The sequence below is a fragment of the Ochotona princeps genome, chromosome 1, assembly GCF_030435755.1.
Source record: "Ochotona princeps isolate mOchPri1 chromosome 1, mOchPri1.hap1, whole genome shotgun sequence".
Lineage (NCBI taxonomy): Eukaryota > Metazoa > Chordata > Mammalia > Lagomorpha > Ochotonidae > Ochotona > Ochotona princeps.
The window spans coordinates 78,315,564-78,337,484 of record NC_080832.1 but is presented as its reverse complement, the minus strand read 5'-3'; the positions used below and the strand labels follow the sequence as shown (position 1 = coordinate 78,337,484).

Sequence of the window (21,921 nt, the reverse complement as noted above, 5' to 3'; positions counted from 1 at the left end):
TACAGTATAAAAATACTTTGATATTTACAATTAAAAATGTATACTCTATTATGGAATTAATTGACATAGTAATGAGTAACCAATATGTTAAAAGTAAATGCGGGTTCCCAGCCACCTTCTGTGACCACCTCACCTATACTTCAATTTTAGTTTATACACAACATATAACATTCAAAACATAACATGTTATACATAACATCATATCATCTTAAATTAAGGCAAACATGTGGTATTGATGTAAATTTTTGCTGATGGTATGTTGGAGCTTTCAATTGACTGGGATGATACTCTGCTGGCTCTGTCATCAGACCAGAGAGGGTATACCTAAGAAACCGTTGAACTTGACGGGACAATAAGATGCTGGACTCTATGTTTGGTATACGCTTGCAATGGGGAAATCTCAACTGAACTTGAGCTGTGGTTATGCAATAAGGTGGAGGAATCCACCATGGTGGGAGGGTTTGGGGAGGGGTGGGGAGAACCCAAGTATCTATGTAACTGTGTCACATAATACAATGTAATTACTGAAGTTAAATAATAAATAATTAAAAAAAAAAAAAAAAAAAAAAAAAAAAAAAAAAAAATAAAAATGTATACTCTAGTCAGTCATCTCAGTGCCACTTCTTCAATTTCATCTTCTATAGAATCAACTGCTTTTACTGCTGGTTTGTTTGTATGTTTTAATCGGTGTCTATTTGGATTCAAATTTTTCCCTTCACTGAAGAAAAAGTCTTCATCTTCATCATATTCTCTCACTCTGCTGCTTTTCTCTCCAGGGAGGAAACTCGAAGGGTCAAAGTCTCCTTTGCTGGCGGCTAGAGAATTCAGGTCACTGCTTTTAGAGGAAAGGGTACTGCTGCCACTTGCACCAAAGAGCTGTTCCATCAGACTAGCTTTCTTCTCTTTTCTTGTAATGAAATCTATATTGTCTTTACTAGGGGTTTCCATACTGTTTCTTTGGAAATCCAAAAGGTTACTCTTTGGGCCAAATGGATTTGACTTCCCTGGTGTTTTGGCAAACGAAGGCACATAGCTACCAAATGCAAACCCCTGTGGAGAGACTGGGCTTCTAGCATTTCCTGGATTCCGACCCTCTGCTTTTGGAGTAAAAAAACTATTATCTTGCAAATGATGTCCATTAAAAAATCTCTCTGAGGATTCAGAGAACACGGATGGTCTGGAGCCTCTCTCTGGAGAGTACAGTTTTGATTTTAAATCAGGTAGCAATGGCAGAGAAGGACTTTTCAGATTCCTAGAATCTTGGAGTTCTTTGTTGATTTCATTCAGTTTAGCCAGTAGCATTTCTCTCTTCAGTCTTTCTTCTTCCTCTTCTTCCAGTGTATCAATGTTCTGAACCTGGTACATTTCCATTTGGTACCCTCCAGGTTCCAACTCTGGTGCTTCTTTCCTCTCCAACAGAGATGTCATTGCTTTTTGACTTTTATCAAGTTCTTCTCTGTCCCATTCTGTATGAAATCAAATTTTTAAAATGGGATTTTATAGCAGTCCATATTTTTAAACATAAAAATTCAGCTACCACCTTTTACAAAACAGCCATCTTTATCTAATTTGAGCATTTTAAGCACATCATCAATTTTATTTCTAACTTATTATTCTGGGATTAGAAAATAATATATTTGGCGTGTATTGCACTTAACATTCATATGTATAGAACAAAATTGCTCTTCAAGGTAGGGATAGGGAAGTAGATTCTTGGAGATCTAGCTATCTATAGATATATAATATAAATATAGTAACTATAAAGATGGATGCCTACATATAGACATATAATAAAGTGCTATTTATAAATGAATATGTGAGGCAAAAACTTTAATCTTAAAAATAAATGAAAACTTTTGGATGCCATACCCTGAGGAAAAAACATCACCTAATGTGATATTCCAACAAAAGATGAATTAATCTAAATCAAGTTAAAATTTCAGCCAAAGTACAAATGAGGAACATTTTATTTTAAAAATGGGCCTGTAATCTGTCTACATCAAATCTGTCCCTCCTTCCATCTATCTCTTTCTCTCTCTCTGTCTCTCTGTCTCTCTGTCTCTCTCTCTCTCTCTCTCTCTCTCACACACACACACACACAAGAAACTGGGGCTGGTGGTGTGGCATAGTGGTCTAAGACTGGATGTTACACGGGCACTGGTTCATGTCCTGGCTGCTCCACTTTCAGTTCAGCTCCCTGCTTATGGACTGGGAAAGCAGCAGAAGATTGTTTTAGTCCTTGGGCCCCTGTGCCCATATGAAAGTCCTGGAGGGAAGAGTCTGGGCTCCTAATTTCAGATTGGCTAAGTTCTGGTCATTATGGCCACTTGAGGAGTAAATCAGCAGATGGAAGACCTCTCTCTCTGTCTCGCCTTCTCTAACTCTGCCTTTCAAATAAAAATAAAAAAATCTTAATAAAAACCAAGAAGTTGTTCCTGATTAAAGGAGACTAAGGAGATATGAAAATAACTGTAATTCAAGACGATTATCTTAAAGAAAGTGATATAAAAAACAATATTGTGTCAACTAACAACATTGCAATATAGACAACAGCTTAGGTAAACATGTTGAATATAACGTCCACAAGCTGAAAACCCACACTGAAATAATACAAGAGAATGTCCTTGCTTTGGGGTAATGCACTTTTAAATATTTCAGGATACAAGCATAAGGTTTACAACTCACCCTTAAACAATTATTTCAGTATACTTGTTACAGTTTCGGCAATTTTGAAATTATATTCAAATTAAAATTTATTAAAAATATTACTAATTTAAGACTGTGAACTTTAATAATTGCCATATATCCCAACTGATAACAGAGATCTTTCCAATTTGTCTAGGGAAAAAAATCAGTTAAATGAATAAGGAAGTGACAGTCTTTTGCTACTTTATTTCTGTTTTATCTAGACAGAGTTATCCATAATTCCTAATATTCAATTCTGTAATTTAGTCTGTGAGAGTATCCTATTCCACACATTATTTAACAATGATGTGAACAGTTTCTATCTTGACAGTAACACTGTTTACAGAGAACATATACACGTGCGCATAAACACACTCATACATGCACACATACACACTAATTTAAGAAATAACTGAGTGATGAGCTTATGTCCATCATCTTCAGCTTAAGAGAGAGGAAAAAAGGATTCCTTATGAGCAGCTACTAAACACAAGCTAATGCATGCATTTAGAAAAGATTAGACTGGAATCCCTGTTGCCCCACCTTCATAACATCCAGTCAGCAATGCATATATTTCTACATTTCATTTCCAATTTCTGAAATCACTCAACTTCCATACTAATGGTTGAACAGATTAAAGATTTACTTTACACATTAAAACTAAAGAAGTTACAGGAATACACTCAGGATTTCACCATTCATTGATTTTTACATATAAGCTAACCTGTGGACTAGAGCCTCAATGCAGAACCAATAGCAGATTCTCTCTGTTATCTATTCGTCAAACTTCAAGTAACACCCAGAGAATCCTTTCTCCCTTGAGCTGAATTATACTTCACCCAAACTTTAAGATAACCTGCCTATTTTACCTAACTAAAAATAATGACAACTTAAAGCCTTTGTTTTTTCTTTCTCTCCTTAATAACTCTATACAACTGTTTGTGACTCCTTATATGCCATACCCTACCACTGCACTAACCTTTTCTTGTTCTGCAGAATCAGTTCGCAGTTCAACTGGAAGATAATTAGGCACACTAATCATCTCTTTCTTAAGGAATGCCGACTTATCAGTTATTTAAATAAATTTTTCTTACCATTCTTCAGCTTCTCAGCCTCCTGTTTTACAATATAGGATCCTTGATCTTTAAGGAATTTTTCTTCTTTTTCCACAGTTGGGTTTAAAAGTGCTACTTCTTCATGCTCATCTTCCTTTTGAGATGCAAGGTCCTATTATGTATATATTTTTTTAATGCAAATTTATATATATATAAGGAATGGGACTTAAATCACCATACGTTCATCCTTTCACTAGGCATGACTGTCAACTCAGATAAAAATAAAGCAAATTTTCAAATAAGAAATCAGTAAGTTACAACACAACCATCCTTTTAAAGATGTTTCAAAAACATACTCTTTCATAATTAAAATTTTAAAGAAGCATCTACAATAATATCAAAACCAATATAATACCTCACATTAAATTCTGAAGAGTTGTGGTCCAGAAGTACTCTTCCTTTATGTACTTTCACAACAAAATCTAACTTACTTAGTTCATTATAATGGCTATTAATCAACTATAGTGGCCAACTGAGGTGCTGAACTACATAACATAGATAATGACAGTTACATTGAATCTTTTAAGTTTATACTATTCCCAAAGCCTCCAATCAGCAATATTAAAAAATATTTAAATCAAATAAACTGTTACAAACTTAAAATTCATTGTTTCCTATGGCTTCTTTTAAATAAGTGTGCATATAACTTTTAACAAATGTACAGTCACGATTATTAAATATTGAATGGTAGTGAACTGTGCCCTAGTATCCTTTTCTACATCACTCCTTTCAGCAACAGAATACCCTGGGGTCTTAGCAGGGCATTGGGCTACTGAGCTAGAGACTAAATTTGTTAGCCCCTTTTGCAGCTACAAACAAATATGGAATAACGGTGTGTGAATTACGTGTACAAATCTGATCACATCCAAATGAAAGTTGCTTGCTCTCTATTCCTTGCTCTTCTTTTCCACAACGGTGGTGAATCAGTTTCAACAACACAAAAGAGAACTGTATTTTAAAATGGAAGACCAGTAAGATCTACAGTGAAAGGAAGCTGTTTACCAGTTCCGATTCCCCATTCCTGAACTACCCATTAACTTCCCAGTCTATGCTACCACAAAGAAAGCTGTATCTCATTGAATCCACTCTACTGAGGCTTTTTCCAACATCAATTTAGCCTGTGTTCTAAAGAAGCAATGACATGCTGGGGTCCTTTGCACTGGCCAACTCAGTCTTTAGAGCTTTATAAAGTTTCTGATTAGTCATTACTACATTATTGAGAAGTAAGCCACATCCATTTTATAGATAAAGCAATGGAGACTCCCAAGAAGTCACACTACAACTAACAATGAACCAGAATTTGACGAAAATGTATAGCTCTCCCCACTACACCAGACTGCTGCTGCTACTCCTGTTGAAAATTCAAATATAAACACGGAAGTTTTTTGTCCTTTTAAGAAAATATTGGCTAATCCACATTTCCTCATTTCAAAGAAATGAGTCACATGACCTAGTGTCAACAATACTGTGAGGTTGTCTCCAGGTCACTGTGAGGTTTATAAGGTACAAAAATACAACATTATATGACAAATGCTGGATGCCTGATACTTTGCTTCCTTTGGAATTTAAACTGAAGACACAAGAGTATCTTTTTAGAAAAAAGGACTTTCTGATGACTCAGCATGGATATCTCTTTAAGGAATGAACAGTCAACACAGACTTCCTGAATTCAACTGTTAATTTACTCTGTTTAGTATTCAGTTACAGTGTAAAAGTTTTCAAAAAAATTTAAACCCATTAAGTTCCCAGAAAATAGTCATCAAAAATATTAAATGTAGTTAAATTATTCAAATCATTAAGAAACTATTATAATTTGATTTAAACATAAAAGCTCTCAGGGTTTATTTTTAATTTTGTTTTAATTATTATTTATTTGAAAGGCAGAGCTATAGGAGACAAAGAGAGCAAGTAACAATGGCCAGGGCGGGGTCAAACCAGAGCCACAACTCAGGAGCTTCTCCCAGGTCGCCCAGGTGGGTGACTGGGGCCCAAAGACTATGGCCATCTTCCCCTGTTTTTTTCCGGGCACATTAGCAGGGAACTGAAATGGAAGCAGAACTACCAGGACTTAAACCACTGTCCATTTGAGATGCTAGTGTTGCAAGTGATAGCTTAACACCCTGTGCCACAGGGTTGGAAATAAATTCCTGGGTTTTCTAAGACTATCAGAGTAAATAAAAGGTAAGAAAAGCAGGAAGCAAAATTTTCTCTGTAAGGTATTCAATCTTTTCAAAGCATCTGAGGAATGCAGCATGAATTATAGCAGGTACTGTGGCACAGCATGTTAAGCCAGAGAGTAAGACAGCCACATGCCACACTGGAGTGACTGGGATCAAGTCCCAGCTCCTCCACATCCAACAGCTTCCTGCTTACATGATGACCAGACACTGGGATGGATTCCTGCCACAAACATGGGAGAACCAAATGGCGTCCTCGGTTCCCAGCTCACTGGTTCAGCCTGTCCTAGCCTTAGGTGTTGTGGGCATTTGGGAAGTGAATTAGTGGACAAAATACACCTCTGTCCTTACTCTCTTTTCTAAGTGAATCAATCAGAGGAAAAAAGGTCTCTTTCTGTTAAAGAAATAAGTAAATCTTTTTAAAAATGCAGTGTAAACAGAGTTAAGCCAAAGAATTTAACAAAACGCAGAGGTGTTCTCCATCTCTCTTTGAAAGCTAGTTACACATTTAACAGGAAAAGCAGTAGCTGGACTGTTGAGATTTTAAAATGTTTTTAGGGATAGCTGCAAACCTAGTACATACAATCAAATGACTAAACTCACCAAAGGAAGGTGTTCAGGATCCTCCCATTTATTTTCATAACACATAATTGTTTGGGGGGTTATAGAAAATTCTTCCAGCTCAAAGTCCTCAATGGTTTGTACTCCTTTTGTACACAGATCTGCAAAATCGCTCTGGCAGGCAGCTATAATGAAAAGCACAAAAGATTTTTCCTACTTCCAATAACCAATGCTATTACAATTCAACTCATATCTACTCACTAACTGACATGATACACATTTTTACTGAGCTCAGTGATTACTGTTACTGCTTCTAGGGTTGTTTAATCTGGGGCCAATTTTGACAATAAATGCTCACAAGATTTTAGAAAGTACATATTTTAAAATGTTTGCAAAATACAGAAGAAATTTATACCTTTTCTAAGATAACAAAAAGCTATACATAATATTACATATTTATGAGTGGAATGAAATAACAAATGGGTTGTCTTAAAATATTCTAGAAAAATAGATGAAATAAAAATGATAAAGACAGTAACTGTTAAAGCCAGGTGATACATAAGAAAAGTTCCTTATACTATTGTCTATTTTAGGGTATGCTTACACATCTGTATAGAAATTTTGAAATTTTCAATTAGAAAACTTCAAAAAAGTAAAGCACAATTTAATGAATTCTCCTTGGCAAGGGAAGAACTAAGAGATTTGAACAGATTTCTAAAATTTAACTATAAGGAGATTAAATTATGAAACCATATACTTAATTTAAATATATTTCAATGAAGTTCTTTTTCTTCTTTGAACTGAAAATTGTTTTATTATTAACAAGTAATAGCTATTCTATCCATGTCTTAATAGCCATAACAACCCTACCATTTTTTCTTGATGCAAGTTCTTTTTCTTTCTTTGGAGAGGACTTTGGCAGACGATTAGAATATATATTTTTTATATCCAATTCTCTCTCTTTTTCCTAAAAGCAAACCCAACACAATTAGGGAAGCAGAGTCTTAGTTTTCTCTGATTTGCCATAATTAACACAGGGAGTGCAAAAATATTTATATGATGTTTACGAATGAAATTGACATCTTGAGATTTGATTATTATTTATAACCTTTCTCTATATTACTGAGGAACTTTGATCTTTCTATTTATTGCTGAATTATTTAGTGGAAGGTTAAGATTGTGATTATAAAAAAATTGAAAGCATGTCATTGCAAAACTTAAAAGAAAATTAAGAAGAAGGTGGAAGAGTAGGAAGAACTGAGTGAAGAGGGGTGAGAAGTACCATTATGTTCTTAAAACTTTATACAGAATGGAGTGTTAAGCCTGTGACTGTGAAACGAGCTAAATATGTCATTACAAAAATTAAATGAGAAAGGAGGAGGAGGATAGGTGGGGAACATGGATTGGTGGGTGAGTAGCATGGGAATTATCATTGTGCTCATTAGTCTATGTTGTGAAATTCAGGAAATTTGTTCATAAAATTCAAATAATTTATATATATATAAAATACACAAATTTGTACACTTTATGTAAATAATGAACTAATTTTTTAAAACCTTAATTTATCATCTAGTATTTTTCTTACCAAGTTGAAATACACGTGGTTCAGCATCCCTTTTAAATAGCAAATCAGAGAAGGGAAATGTCTTTAGTACCTTTAGAACAATTTTCCCAACATCCAAACAGGGTGAGTGTTAGCTTAGTAGATAACACACCAGTTGAAATACCCATATCCTACATCTGAGTGCCTGAGTTCAACTCCCAGGTCCAGAAGTTGGTTTCCTGCCACCTATGCATGTAAGACAACTGGATTAAATTATTGGCTCCCAACTACAGCCTTGCCAAGGGTGGTTGCTGCAGACATTTGGAAAGTGAACCATCATGGATATCTAGGCAGTAAAAATGAGATGAGTAAAAAATGAGATTACTCTTTTTAAACATAGCTGTTCTTCTTTAGTTTTTGCTTTTGCTTTTGTTTTTTAGGTGGTTATGGATTTCCTTCTTTTTCTATGTCTTTTTTTTCTTTCTGAGAATTTGATTAACAACAACAACAACAAAAAACTATGTGTGACAATGCATAGTTTGGCACTATTTTACACAAAATTTAAATCCAGCAAAGACTACTATAAAAATGAGCAGCTGCTTTAACAAAATTAAATACTTTGAATTGAGCACATTCTCTATACCCTGTGAAAATGAAGGGTATCATTTGAAACAACTTTAAAAATATGCAAAGGGAAAACCTGTGGAAGAACATGGGATTAGTTGACCATATAATACTTAAAAACATGAATAAAAGTTAATCTTTTAAAATATTTAGTTTTTGGAGCTGGCATTGTGACACAGGGAATTAAACCACAGCCTGCAACATTGGCATCCCATATGGGTGCCAGTTAAGGTCCGGCTGCTCCACATTAGCTCCCTGCTAATGTGCCTGAGAAAGCGCTGGAAGATGGCCCAAGTGCTTGAGACTCTGCCACCCACGTGGAAGAAGTCAATGGAGTTCCTGACTTCTGGTTTAAGCCTAGTTTAATGTTGCCTGTTGTGGCTATTTGAGGAGTGAACCACCAGATGGAACATCGCTCTCTTTCTGTAAGCATCTTTGAAAGAAAGAAATCTTCATATGCATATATATACTTTAATCTTTATATATGTACATAAAAGGAAAGACAACAAAATTTAAAGAAAGCGCTTACCTTCAATTTGTGATAGAGTCGTTGTACTTCCTTTTGAAGAACTTTATTTTCATCATGAGCTTCATACGCCCTTTTCCTTTCAGCAAGCAACTGTCGCTGGAAACTGTTAGTACTTAGCTCAAGGTTTTTTGATAGTTCCTATGTGTTCAAACATATTCAAAAGAAAGAGCATTTTTGAAAAATCGAATGCCAAAATACAGCACTTGGCAGTGTTAAAATGTTATTTTTGATAGTATTGTACAAGACATACAAATCAGGCTATGAAATAAAGTTAGCAACAATTTAATAAGGCACCTAATTTATCATTCGTTCTTCATAATGACTGTAAACAAATTCTTTAGCATCTGTCAGAAGCACATACTGCCATTTAAGCTGGAAGCAAAAGACAGCCAAAGGATATTATGGGAAACAACAGGCTTTCGGCAATCACTGCTAGGATATATAACCTGATATCAAGGCAGCTAAAATTACACTGCATTGATCAAGGTGTAGAGGGTGCCTCCTAAAGCATATTCTAGCAAAAAAAAAAAAAAAAGGCAGCCATGTCTATAGTCTTCAGATGTGTTCAATGCAATGTATGAATGTTTAAATTGAGATGTTTTCCTTCAGGGAGAGTTTTGTGGCACGGGCATACTATAGCAGAGTACAAGATGTGAGCTTGACTTCCACCTTCTGACCCAGCTAGTGTTACCCTTCTGAGATGCAGCAGGTGATGGGGAAAACACTTAGGTCCCTGTCATGTTTGTGGGAGACCAGGATGGAGTTCCTGGCACCTGACTTCGGCATGGCCAGCTCTAGCTGTTGCAGACATTTGGGGACAAAAACCAGCAGACAGAAAATTTCTCTGTCCCTCTTTTACACACACAGACACACACACTCTCCCATCCCCCTCTATCATTCTGCCTTTCAGATAAATAAATTTTAAGACAAGATAAAATATTTTCAGTTAAAGTAGTAAGTTATCAAGACACCATTCCTAAATCCGGATGAAAAAGTGTTTTATGCTTTAAAAATTATTATAAATATAATAAGTGTTTAACATAAAGTAATCACTATAATGTTTTGGGAAATGAGATTATATAATTTTCCCATTAAATAATATCACATATGTTTTTCTAAATCAATATACTTTTTTTAAAAGAATTTACTTGAAAGGCAGAGTTAGAGAGGAGACAGAAATAGAGATCATTTGTCCACTGGTTCACCTCTCAGATGGTCACAACCAGCTATGGCTGGATTAGTCAAGAGCCAGGAGTTCCATGTGGGTCTTCCATATGGGTGGCAGGGATCAAATCACTGAGACCATCTTGCACTGCTTTCCTAGACACATAGCATGTAGCTGGAGCAGAACACTAGGACTTGAACTGATGCTTCAGAGTGGGATGTCCAGGAAGTGCAGTGCCTTGACCCACAATGAAGACCCAATCAGCATACTTTAATGTCACAACCTTTTACAGTAAAAAAAAATTATACATTATCATAAATTACTAAACCAAACTTTGATGTTGAACATTAGACTATCTTAATTTTTCCTATGGTGAACATCCTGACATGCAACCTTGAGCATATCTTTATTATTATCCTATGGTTAATACTAAAAAATAAAGTTTGTTGGGCTTTATCAGAATTAAAAACTCCTGCTTTCTGAAACTGTTAGAATGAAAAAGTTGGCTACAGCTTGGAGAAATTATGCACCAATCATCTATTTGCTAAAGAACTTACATTTGTTGTGGTCACTTAGGGAATGAATCATTGGACGGAATATCTTCCTCTCTGTCTCTCTTCCTCTCTGTATATCTGACTTCGCAATAAAAATAAACAAATCTTTAAAAAAATACATGCATATATACACACCCATACACATTTCTCCTTTAACTCAGTGATAAATCAAACAGTTCAGTAAACAACAGAGGAAATACATGAACAAACAGTTCAGCAAAGAAGAGATACAGAGACAAATGAGTATAATGGATCATACATTTTATTAGTCATAAAAGAAAACTAATGCCACAGGAAACAATGCCATGCAGTTGTTAGAATATCTATAGCTAGAAAACTGAGCATACAAATGTTGGCAAGGATAACAAACAAGCATTATTCACACATACTTTCGATGGGGATGAAAATTGCACAATTTGGCAAACAGCTGAACAATACACATTTATTATAAGAAGATACTTTTAAAAGCTCATGAAAAATAGAATAAAGATAAGTTTATTTTGGTGCCAAAAAGTCTGAAACCTATAATTTTTTCATAATGCACATTTTTAATTCCTTAATGGATTTGAAATTTTCAGAGCCAAAGGAACTATATCATAAAATAAAACATAAAAATTAAAAAAAAAAGACAGAGAGTAAAACAAATTTTGCAGCTGCTGGCTCACTCTCCAAATGCCTGTAACTACCGGTGCTGCACCTAGCTGAAGCCAAGAGCCCATCTAGGTCTCTCCTGTGGGTGACAAGCATTCCCTGTTGAGCTATGGTACACAAAACAGCAAGAAAGGTCGAGTGAAGCAGAGATTTGAAGTCCAGTACCATGATGTGAGACGTGAGCATCCTAAGCAATATCATAGGCACTATGTGTAATGCCCAACTCCATAACATACATTTCCAAGAGCTTTTTGAAGTAATCTTATATACAACACAGCCATTATTACACTTAAGTCTTTCCTGACAACAAATGAAAGCTCCTAACTATACAAAGCTTGCACATAAAATTACATGTCATGGATTTTGATAGTTTTGGTTTCCTTAGTTTCATTTCATTCAAAACACCTTTTTCTCATTAAATTCTTCACTGACTCATAGGCCATACAATAGCATCATTTTCTTGATTTTCTTTTTTCATTTCTTCAGCAACACATTAGTCATTCAGTAGTATGTCATTAAACTCCATGGCACTGTAAATTTCTTTCTTTTCTTATTGTTGTTGTTGATTTTGTTTTGCGGCTTTTCATTTAAGGGGATGTACAGTTACTGTGTAATGCAGATTATCATATCCAGTGGCATGGTCAGCACCTACGATGGCATGTCAAAGCACTTACCCAGGCATTCTTTCTCCAAATTGACAGCTGCTTATCTGCACACATTGGGAAAAGGTGTGAATCTGTTTAAGCTTGCTAATATTATTTTCAATTAGTTCACATTTCTCCATTAAGAAACAAATGAGTTAATGTATTTATTACTATATACTATCCTACATATACAAACAATATCTACTAGAATACAGTACATAGTTACAGAACGCAGATGTATATAGCATATTTACTAATCTGTTAAGGTAACAAAGTATATAGATGTGTACAATATATGTAAACAGGAGAATACAGTAGATACAACACCAATATAACAATAATAATGGGATGAAAAGTAAGGACTGGATAGCTATCTGGCCTTGGAGTTAAGTTGCCATTTGGGAGTGTCTGAGTTTGAGACTTTATTCCATTTCCTATTCTACTTGCCTGCAAATGTGCACCCTGAAAAGCAGAAGAGAATGGTTCAAGCAGCTGTCATTCACATGGGAGACCAAAATTGAGTTTTGGAAATCCATCCTGCATCTGGCCAATCTCAGAAGTTGCAGGCAGTTGGGAAATGAACCAGCAGATGGAAACATTCTCCCCCGTATCTCACATTTCAGATAAACAAAATAAACAAGTTTTAGTAAAGAAAAAGAATAGTTATAAATGAGAACATTTTTCCACAACATATTTAAAAACTTTGGAAGAGACTGGCCATCTAGCTTACTGACATTTCTGTAGTTATCTCTGCATCTGTTGTTTTTTCACTTTGTTCTCCAACTCCTAACTTGGTAAAGCACATTGACACACACTGAGAAGCTCTGAAGTCACATTTGCAAGGTTCTTCAGTTGTCCAGGGTACGACTCATCCGAATAAGGGAACTGAGCTCATTGAAATGAACTATTTAACTCATTTTCTCATCTGCTTTGGGCTGGACAACAGGGAAGCAAATCTGTTGTCCATCAGTGGTGCTTCCTGTTTTTTTTTTTCCTGACAGGGTAGGTGTTTAGTCCCAAACTGGAGAATCAATGGTCCCAGCTCCGTGCCAGTGCAGACCCTGGAAGACAGGAGGTATGGCTCATGTATCGGAGTTCCTGCTACCCACGTGAGGGATCAGAACTGCTTCCTTGGCTTTCAGTGTTGGCCTCAACCAAGCCCCGGCTGTGGCAGGCATTTGCAGACTGAGCCAGAGGACAGATGTCTTCCCTTTCTCTGTGTCTCTCAAATAAATACATTTCAAAAAACATTTTCCTGATGCCTGCAAGCCTTTCCTTACTCTGGAGCTTTTGTTGTCCAATGTAGCTAGATTTTATTCCATAGTATATAATACAGTTAGCAATAAAAATAAACAGGTTTCCAAGCAGTTCCTGTTCAACAAATCACATATACATAATTACCATGATATGACAAAATTTTTTAAAAAGTATTTGCATATTTTATAATCTATAGATCATCTTGTTAGAAGTTACTAATAATTAAAATTCTGAAAGAAAAAACCCAGAAAGTATACTGTTAGAGGAATCTGCTACTCAACTTTTAAAATAGTTGATAAATTTCTACATATTTTACTAAAATGTTAATAGACTAACAGAAAGCACAACAGAATGGAAGACAAAAAACTGCCATTCTCATGCTGGGCATCTGGTCTATTGATCTGTATGAGTTTATGTGGCCTACAAGCAGGCAAATACCCTTTTTGTCAGTTCACTCAATGGGTTAAAGGTTTCAGACTAAACTAGAAAGGTCCTGGGGGCAGGGGGAGTGGAGGTGTTGGTTTGTAGGCTGCTTCAGGTTGCCAGGCAGGTGTGTTTATGGCCCAACTCATCAATCACGACCACAGAGTACTTCACTCTTAATCTGGCTGCCTGTGAGCCATTGTCAACATCTAAAAAGCAAGTGAACCAAAAGGCTAGTTTCACACCTTAGGACAAAAAAAAAAAAGAACCCTGAGTTCAATTTGAAAACCAACACAACAGAGACTCGCAAGATGGCCGACATAGGAGGAAGACTGTGAGAGAGCTCACAGACAGAGAGGGCTAGAACGCGACAAAAGCGTAAGTGGAGCAGCATAGAACTACAGGGAGAAGAACGTGAAGTTCCCTGGACAGTGTGGAGCCAAAAAAATCCACACAACTCGGAAGAGCAACCAGGGAAAAACAAAGCAAAGGACAGGGAAGACGACTTTCCGCTCCTGACCTGCTGAGTCACCTCTGAGGGCAGACGCTGAAAGCCGCCGAACCCACCCAAAGACCGACCTGAAGACGCTGTGGCCGTGAGGACCGGAGGTGATTGGGACCCGCTGGCATCTGCTCACCCTGGTCACCAGGACTCGCCAGGACCTGCCCCGCTGCGGACACCAGGACCCTGAATCACCGGGACCCGCCGGCATCTGCCCACCCTGGTCGCCAACCCCCGGGACCTGCACCAGCCGCAGCCTCCAGGCTCCATCGCGACCCGCGCGGAGACCAGCAACGGACGCAGCAGTCGGGAGACGCACTGGCGGCCAGGATTCCCACCAGAGGAAGAGGCAGACTGCAAGAACCTGAGGTTTGAGTGAGTTGGGTGGGGACAGTGGTGGGTTGGAGGCTTCGGGAGTTGGCCCCCCAGGGGCACGGACAGAGCCTGAACACAATTGGCCTCCCCGCCCCTCCCCCCCCCCCAGGCTCCAGCCTCTAGAGACACAGGGCGAGTGCCTTGAGACTGCCAAAACTGTGTCTGGGAGAAAGGCAAAAGGCACACTGGATACTCCCCTGTGCCTTTGCGGTGTGGCACTCAGCTGGGCGGTGCTATCCCACAGGAACCCAAGCACGCCTCTGGGCTGGGCAGTTCCCTGCTAGCGCAGGGGCGGTCGGTCCCCTGCAAGTGCTGGGGTGGGCGGACCTGCGCAGGAGGCGTTTCCAGAGAGCACCTGGAACACGCCCTATAGTCCCTTGCTCCGAGACCTGTGATCCAGTAAACAGGGTGCGCACACAGAGAGTGCCTTCACTCCCCCACGCCCTGTGGTAGCATACCTGTAGGGGACGAGCTGAGAGTGTGCTTTGAATCCGCTGGGCCCTGGAAGAGGCGCCCTGAGGTCCAGTGTTCTGGAGACGCACCAAAAGTGCCTTGAAAATTCCCACACCCTGCTACTCCACGCCTGCAGACTCCGATCTCTACAGGATAGTGCTTGGAGACCCCTCAGCACACTGGTGCCTAGGTCTCTCAAAAAAGAAACACTAACACAATGGGAAGAAATACCAGAAAAGGTAATGATCCAGATGAGAGTGCCAACACCCTACCAATAAAGGATCGAAAGCCAATGTCTATTTCGGAGATGCGAGATGAAGACATAGAAGATCTACCAGACAAGGAATTCAAAAAAATAATGTTAAAATATGTCAGAGACAATGAGAAGAATTGGGAGGACTTCAAGGAATTCAAGAACCACATAGCCTCAGAAATACAACAAATGAAAAGTAAAATCCTTGACTTAGAGCACAAAATTGAGAGCCTAACCAACAGAACAAATACAGCAGAAGAGAGGATCTCTGAAACGGAAGACACACAAAACGAACACACCCAGTTCATGAAACAGCTGGAGACAAGTCTGAACAAAGCCAATAAGACCATACAAGAAATGAAAGACAACCTCAGAAAATCAAATATTAGGATTATTGGCCTTCCTGAAGGAGCGGAAAAAGAATCAGGAATGCAAATGGTGCTCGACGAAATTATACAGGAAAACTTTCAAAACACTTGGAACATGAATCCAGCTCAAATCCAGGACGGTCAGAGGACTCCCAGCAGATATGACCCAAAGCGATCTTCACCCAGACATATGGTGCTCAAGTTCCACTCCAACGAAGACAAAGAAAGAATCCTGAGACAAGTACGAAGCAGAGAAAAGATCACATACCGGGGAAAACCAATCAGGATCACGGCTGACTTTTCTGAAGAGACCTTACAAGCAAGAAGAGAATGGACAAAGATCTTCCAAATCCTGAATCAGAACAACTGTCAACCAAGAATATTGTACCCAGCAAAGATCTCATTCGTATTTGAGAACGAAATCAAATACTTCCACAGCAAAGAGAAATTAGAAGAATATGCCAGCACAAAACCAGCTCTACAAAATCTCCTTAGAAATGCACTAATTCCAGAAAAAAAGGAGGTGAATCATAAGCAAAGATGGCAAACAGGAAGGTCTCCCCACTAAAGTCCACACAAGGAAGGGCAATAACACAGATATCAACACCCACAAAAACAAGTATGGCAGGGCAAAATCACAACCTCTCAATTTTAACTCTCAACACAAATGGCCTGAACTCACCAATCAAAAGGCATAGATTAACAGAATGGATTATCAAACAGCACCCAACTATCTGTTGCCTACAAGAGACACATCTAACCAGAAGAGATTCAAAGAAGCTGAAAGTGAAAGGTTGGAAACAGATATTTCATGCCAATGGACGAGAAAAAAAGGCTGGGGTAGCTGTCTTAATTTCAGATGATGTGGACTTCAATCTGACACACATCAAAAAGGACAGGGAAGGACATTATATATTGGTGAAGGGACTGATCCATCAGGAAGTAATTACCATTGTGAACATATATGCACCAAATTCAAACGCACCTAGCTACGTGAAGCAATTACTCACGGACTTAAGGGGAGACATAGATATGCACACAATAATAGTGGGTGATCTTAACACCCCACTAACAACTATAGACAGATCAACAAAACAAAAACTCAACAAAGAAACAACAGAACTCATACAAACAATAGAACAACTGGACTTGGTTGACATTTATAGAATTTTTTACCCTAAGGCCACAGATTATACATTTTTTTCAGCAGTACATGGCACCTTCTCCAGGATCGACCACATGATAGGACACAAAGCAAACCTAAATAACTTCAAAAAGATAGGAATCATACCATGTACCCTCTCAGACCACCACGGAATGAAGCTGGAAATCAGCAATTCAAAATGCCCCAGGAAATACAGAAACTCTTGGAGGCTGAACAATATGCTACTAAACGAACAATGGATCAGAGAAGAAATTAAAGATGAGATCAAAAAATTTATGGAAACCAATGAAAACTCTGACACAACATTCCAAAATTTGTGGGACACTGCCAAAGCAGTGCTACGGGGTAAACTCATCGCAATTGGAGCTCATGTCAAGGCCCAAGAGAGGCGCCAAATACAGGAACTAAACACACACCTCCAGGAACTGGAAAAACAACAGCAGAAGAGCCCCACACACAATAGGAAACAAGAAATCATCAAAACAAGGGAGGAAATCAACCAGATAGAAATAAAAAAAACCATACACAAAATCAATGAATCAAAAAGCTGGTTTTTTGAGAAGATAAACAAGATAGACACTCCACTGGCCCGACTGACAAAGAAAAAACAAGAGAAGGCAAGAATTAACAGCATCAAAGATGAAAAAGGCAACATAACAACAGACACCGCATCCATTAAGGCCATAATCAGAAATTACTACAAAGCACTGTACTCCAACAAATCAAAAGATCACCAAGAAATGGAAAAGTTCTTAGACTTCTACCACTTGCCAAAACTTAGCCCAGAGGCAACAAACGACCTGAACAAACCCATAACTGAAGTAGAGATTGAATCAGTGATTAAAGACCTCCCAACAAGGAAAAGCCCAGGCCCAGACGGCTTCACTCCAGAATTCTACAAAACATTCCGAACAGAGCTGACCCCAATCCTCTACAAACTCTTCAAAACAATAGAAAAAGAGGCAACCCTTCCAAACTCATTCTATGAAGCCAACATTACCTTAATCCCAAAACCAGACAGAGAACTAACAGAGAAGGAAAACTACAGACCTATCTCTTTGATGAACATTGATGCTAAGATTCTCAACAAAATCCTAGCCAACAGAATTCAAAAACACATCAGACAGATCATTCATCCAGATCAAGTAGGATTCATCCCTGGAATGCAGGGATGGTTCAACATTCGAAAATCTATAAATGTGATACACCACATCCAAAAACTGAAAAACAAGAATCACATGATAGTATCAATAGATGCGGAAAAAGCTTTCGACAAAATCCAACATCACTTCCTACTAAAAACCCTAACCAAGGTAGGCATAGATGGAAAAATCCACAACATAATTAAAGCAATATATGAAAAACCCAACGCCAGCATCATACTGAATGGAGAAAAGCTGGAACCCTTCCCACTGAGATCTGGAACAAGACAGGGATGTCCACTTTCTCCACTACTATTCAACATAGTCCTAGAGGTACTCGCTGAGGCCATAAGACAAGAAAAAGAAATCAGAGGAATCCAAATGGGAAACGAAGAAGTCAAGCTCTCACTATACGCAGATGATATGATTCTTTATGTAGAAGAGCCAAGAGACTCAATACAGAGACTGCTAGAACTTGTACGAGAGTTTGGTAGAGTGGCAGGGTACAAAATTAATGAACAAAAATCAACAGCCATAGTGTATGCTAACAGCCCCAAGATGGAAAAAGACTTAACCAGCAAGATACCATTCAAAATAACAGAGAAAAGTATGAAATATCTGGGAATAAATCTAACCAAAAATGTAGAAGACTTATTTGAAGAAAACTACAATCTGCTTAAAAAAGAAATTGAACAAGACCTCAAAAGATGGAGTAATATCCCATGCTCCTGGATAGGTAAAATCAATATCATTAAAATGTCTATACTGCCAAAAGCAATATATACATTCAACGCAATCCCAATCAAATTGCCCAAAACATTCTTCACAGATCTGGAAACAATGATCCAAAGGTTCATCTGGAAGCACAAAAAACCACGGATAGCTAGAACTATCCTGAAGAACAGGAAGTTAGCAGGGGGAATCACAGTTCCGGACCTCTGGACATACTATAGGGCAGTGGTTATCAAAACAGCGTGGTACTGGCACAAAGATAGAGAGGAAGATCAATGGAGCAGAATAGAAACGCCAGAAGGAAACCCACACAGATACAGCCAAATAATCTTTGACAAAAAGACAAACGACAACCCAGGCAAATGGGAAGGTCTGTTCAATAAATGCTGCTGGGACAACTGGTTGATAGCCTGCAGAAACAAAAAAATAGATCCACATCTCTCACCATACACTAAGATCAGATCTAAATGGATAACAGATCTAAACCTACATCCAGAAACCTTCAAACTTTTGGAAGAAAATGTTGGAAACACACTGGAACACTTAGGGGTAGGCCCTCACTTCCTAAAAAAGACTCCAGATGCAGTAGAAATCAAGACCAAAATAAACAATTGGGACCTCATCAAACTAAGAAGCTTCTGTACAGCTAGAGAAACAATCAACAAAGTAAAAAGGCAACCCACAGAATGGGAGAAGATCTTCGCACACGACATAGGTGATAGAGGGCTAATATCCAGAATATACAAAGAGCTACAAAACAACCAAAATGTCAAAACAAACAAGCCACTCAAGAAATGGGCACGGGAAATGGGCAGACACTTCACAAAGGAACAAACCCAAATGGCAAATAAACATATGAAAAAATGCTCAAGTTCCCTGGCAATAAGGGAAATCCAAATTAAAACATCAATGAGGTACCACCTAACGCCAGTAAGACTGGCCCACATGAATAAAAGCACCAACGACACTTGTTGGCGAGGTTGCGGGGAAAAGGGAACCCTACTCCACTGCTGGTGGGGCTGCAGGCTGGTACAGCCTCTATGGAAATCAGTATGGAGAATATTCAAACAACTCAAATTCAACATACCGTATGATCCAGCAATAGCACTCCTAGGAATATATCCAGAACACTTGTTCTATGAGAAACCAACATGTACTCCTATGTTCATAGCAGCACAATCAGTAATTGCAAAAACATGGAAACAACCAAAATGCCCATCAACAGAGGATTGGATAAGAAAGCTATGGTTCATCTACTCCATGGAATACTACTCAGCTATTAAAAAAAACAAAATGCAGTTCTTTGTGGCCAAATGGGCCAAACTGGAAACCATAATGCTAAGGGAAATGAGCCAATCCCAAAAGGTTAAATACCACATGTTTGCCTTAATTTAAGATGATATGATGTTATGTATAACATGTTATGTTTTGAATGTTATATGTTGTGTATAAACTAAAATTGAAGTATAGGTGAGGTGGTCACAGAAGGTGGCTGGGAACCCGCATTTACTTTTAACATATTGGTTACTCATTACTATGTCAATTAATTCCATAATGATGTAAATTTTTGCTGATGGTATGTTGGAGCTTTCAATTGACTGGGATGATACTCTGCTGGCTCTGTCATCAGACCAGAGAGGGTATACCTAAGAAACCGTTGAACTTGACGGGACAATAAGATGCTGGACTCTATGTTTGGTATACGCTTGCAATGGGGAAATCTCAACTGAACTTGAGCTGTGGTTATGCAATAAGGTGGAGGAATCCACCATGGTGGGAGGGTTTGGGGAGGGGTTGGGAGAACCCAAGTATCTATGTAACTGTGTCACATAATACAATGTAATTACTGAAGTTAAATAATAAATAATTAAAAAAAAAAAAAAAAAAAAAAAAAAAGAAAACCAACACAACAAACTACTTTTACAGCCTTTTCAAACTATAAAATGCTATCATGATATGAAGCATTTACTTTTAATTAATGTGCCTCTTTCTCTTACTGCCTTTTAAAAAAAAATTCATATATTCATATTAGTGCCTGATAAGTCCCAGGCACAGAGCCAGACTCATTATGAGCTTTATCTCTCAAAGAGCTAGCTTATCAGCCTCTGCAAAGTCTTATAGACTAGAAAACTAAGGCTCAATCTTGCCAGTATATCACATTATAAAACTAGCAAGGTACAGAAGCAGAATTTGATTCTTTTTTGTTAATATAATGTGTGTGCATATAAAATTCATTAAGAACTTACTGGGATAAACGTATTGGTTATTAACTGAACTATAAATTAAATACATTTTTATTTGGCTGTGAATTCTAAGCCAATAATTTCTGATTAACTCAGCTGACAAAGCCCAATGTGTCTATATGAAAGATAATTTGCTTTCCCCCAAATAGAAAGTGTTAACTACTCCAAGAACAACTATTACCCAGTATACTCTTTAAAAATCTTATCTTAACAAATACTCAAAAATGGTTTCAAATGTTTTATTAACCCAAACACTTCCTCTTCCAGGAATTTTCCATTAGGGCATTAGTAGATGAACATTGTATGTGAGCACTTACTATGTAGACACACCTAAGCTTAATGTCATGAATCTCTTATACTGCTCCAAATCAAAAAATATGTAGAGATAGAAAGGAAGGATTTCATCATATTGTGACACAGAAACACAAAAGGATAGCATGCAGACTTCAAAAACCATAGGACTGACTTGGAGTGCAAGTGAACATATATTCGTGTGTACTTGTGTGTATATGTACATGATACATATATACAACATGTAAGGAATACCAAATAGAGTTTTCAGTGAAAAAGTAAAATTAAGCAATATGTATGGTACTCCCATCTGTGTGAGGAGGATGGAAAAAAGGAAATTAATATACAGCTTAAGGTTGCAATATCTTAACAATGATCATTCCTTGGTAAAGTATCTACAAACATAGCACCACAAACTTGCTATATTATTTGAAACTTTAAACCATTTTTATTTCCTATTACTGTTTGA

At 37.7% G+C, this 21,921-nt stretch overlaps 1 protein-coding gene across 5 annotated transcripts in view; it reads right to left on the bottom strand.

The window, feature by feature from the left end:
- Positions 1 to 587: 587 nt before the first annotated feature.
- The window catches only part of LCA5 (lebercilin LCA5), an 83,708-nt gene continuing 62,374 nt past the window's right edge, over positions 588 to 21,921 (bottom strand). For all 5 annotated transcript variants that reach the window (XM_058661192.1, XM_058661183.1, XM_004580443.2 and 2 more), the window contains 5 exons: positions 9,235 to 9,372; positions 7,409 to 7,505; positions 6,581 to 6,723; positions 3,780 to 3,912; positions 588 to 1,466 (listed from right to left, as the gene is read on the bottom strand). In XM_058661192.1, the coding sequence (XP_058517175.1) occupies positions 607 to 1,466; positions 3,780 to 3,912; positions 6,581 to 6,723; positions 7,409 to 7,505; positions 9,235 to 9,372 (1,371 nt within the window). In that variant the 3' untranslated portion in view covers positions 588 to 606. The remainder of the gene's footprint in view (positions 1,467 to 3,779; positions 3,913 to 6,580; positions 6,724 to 7,408; positions 7,506 to 9,234; positions 9,373 to 21,921) is intronic.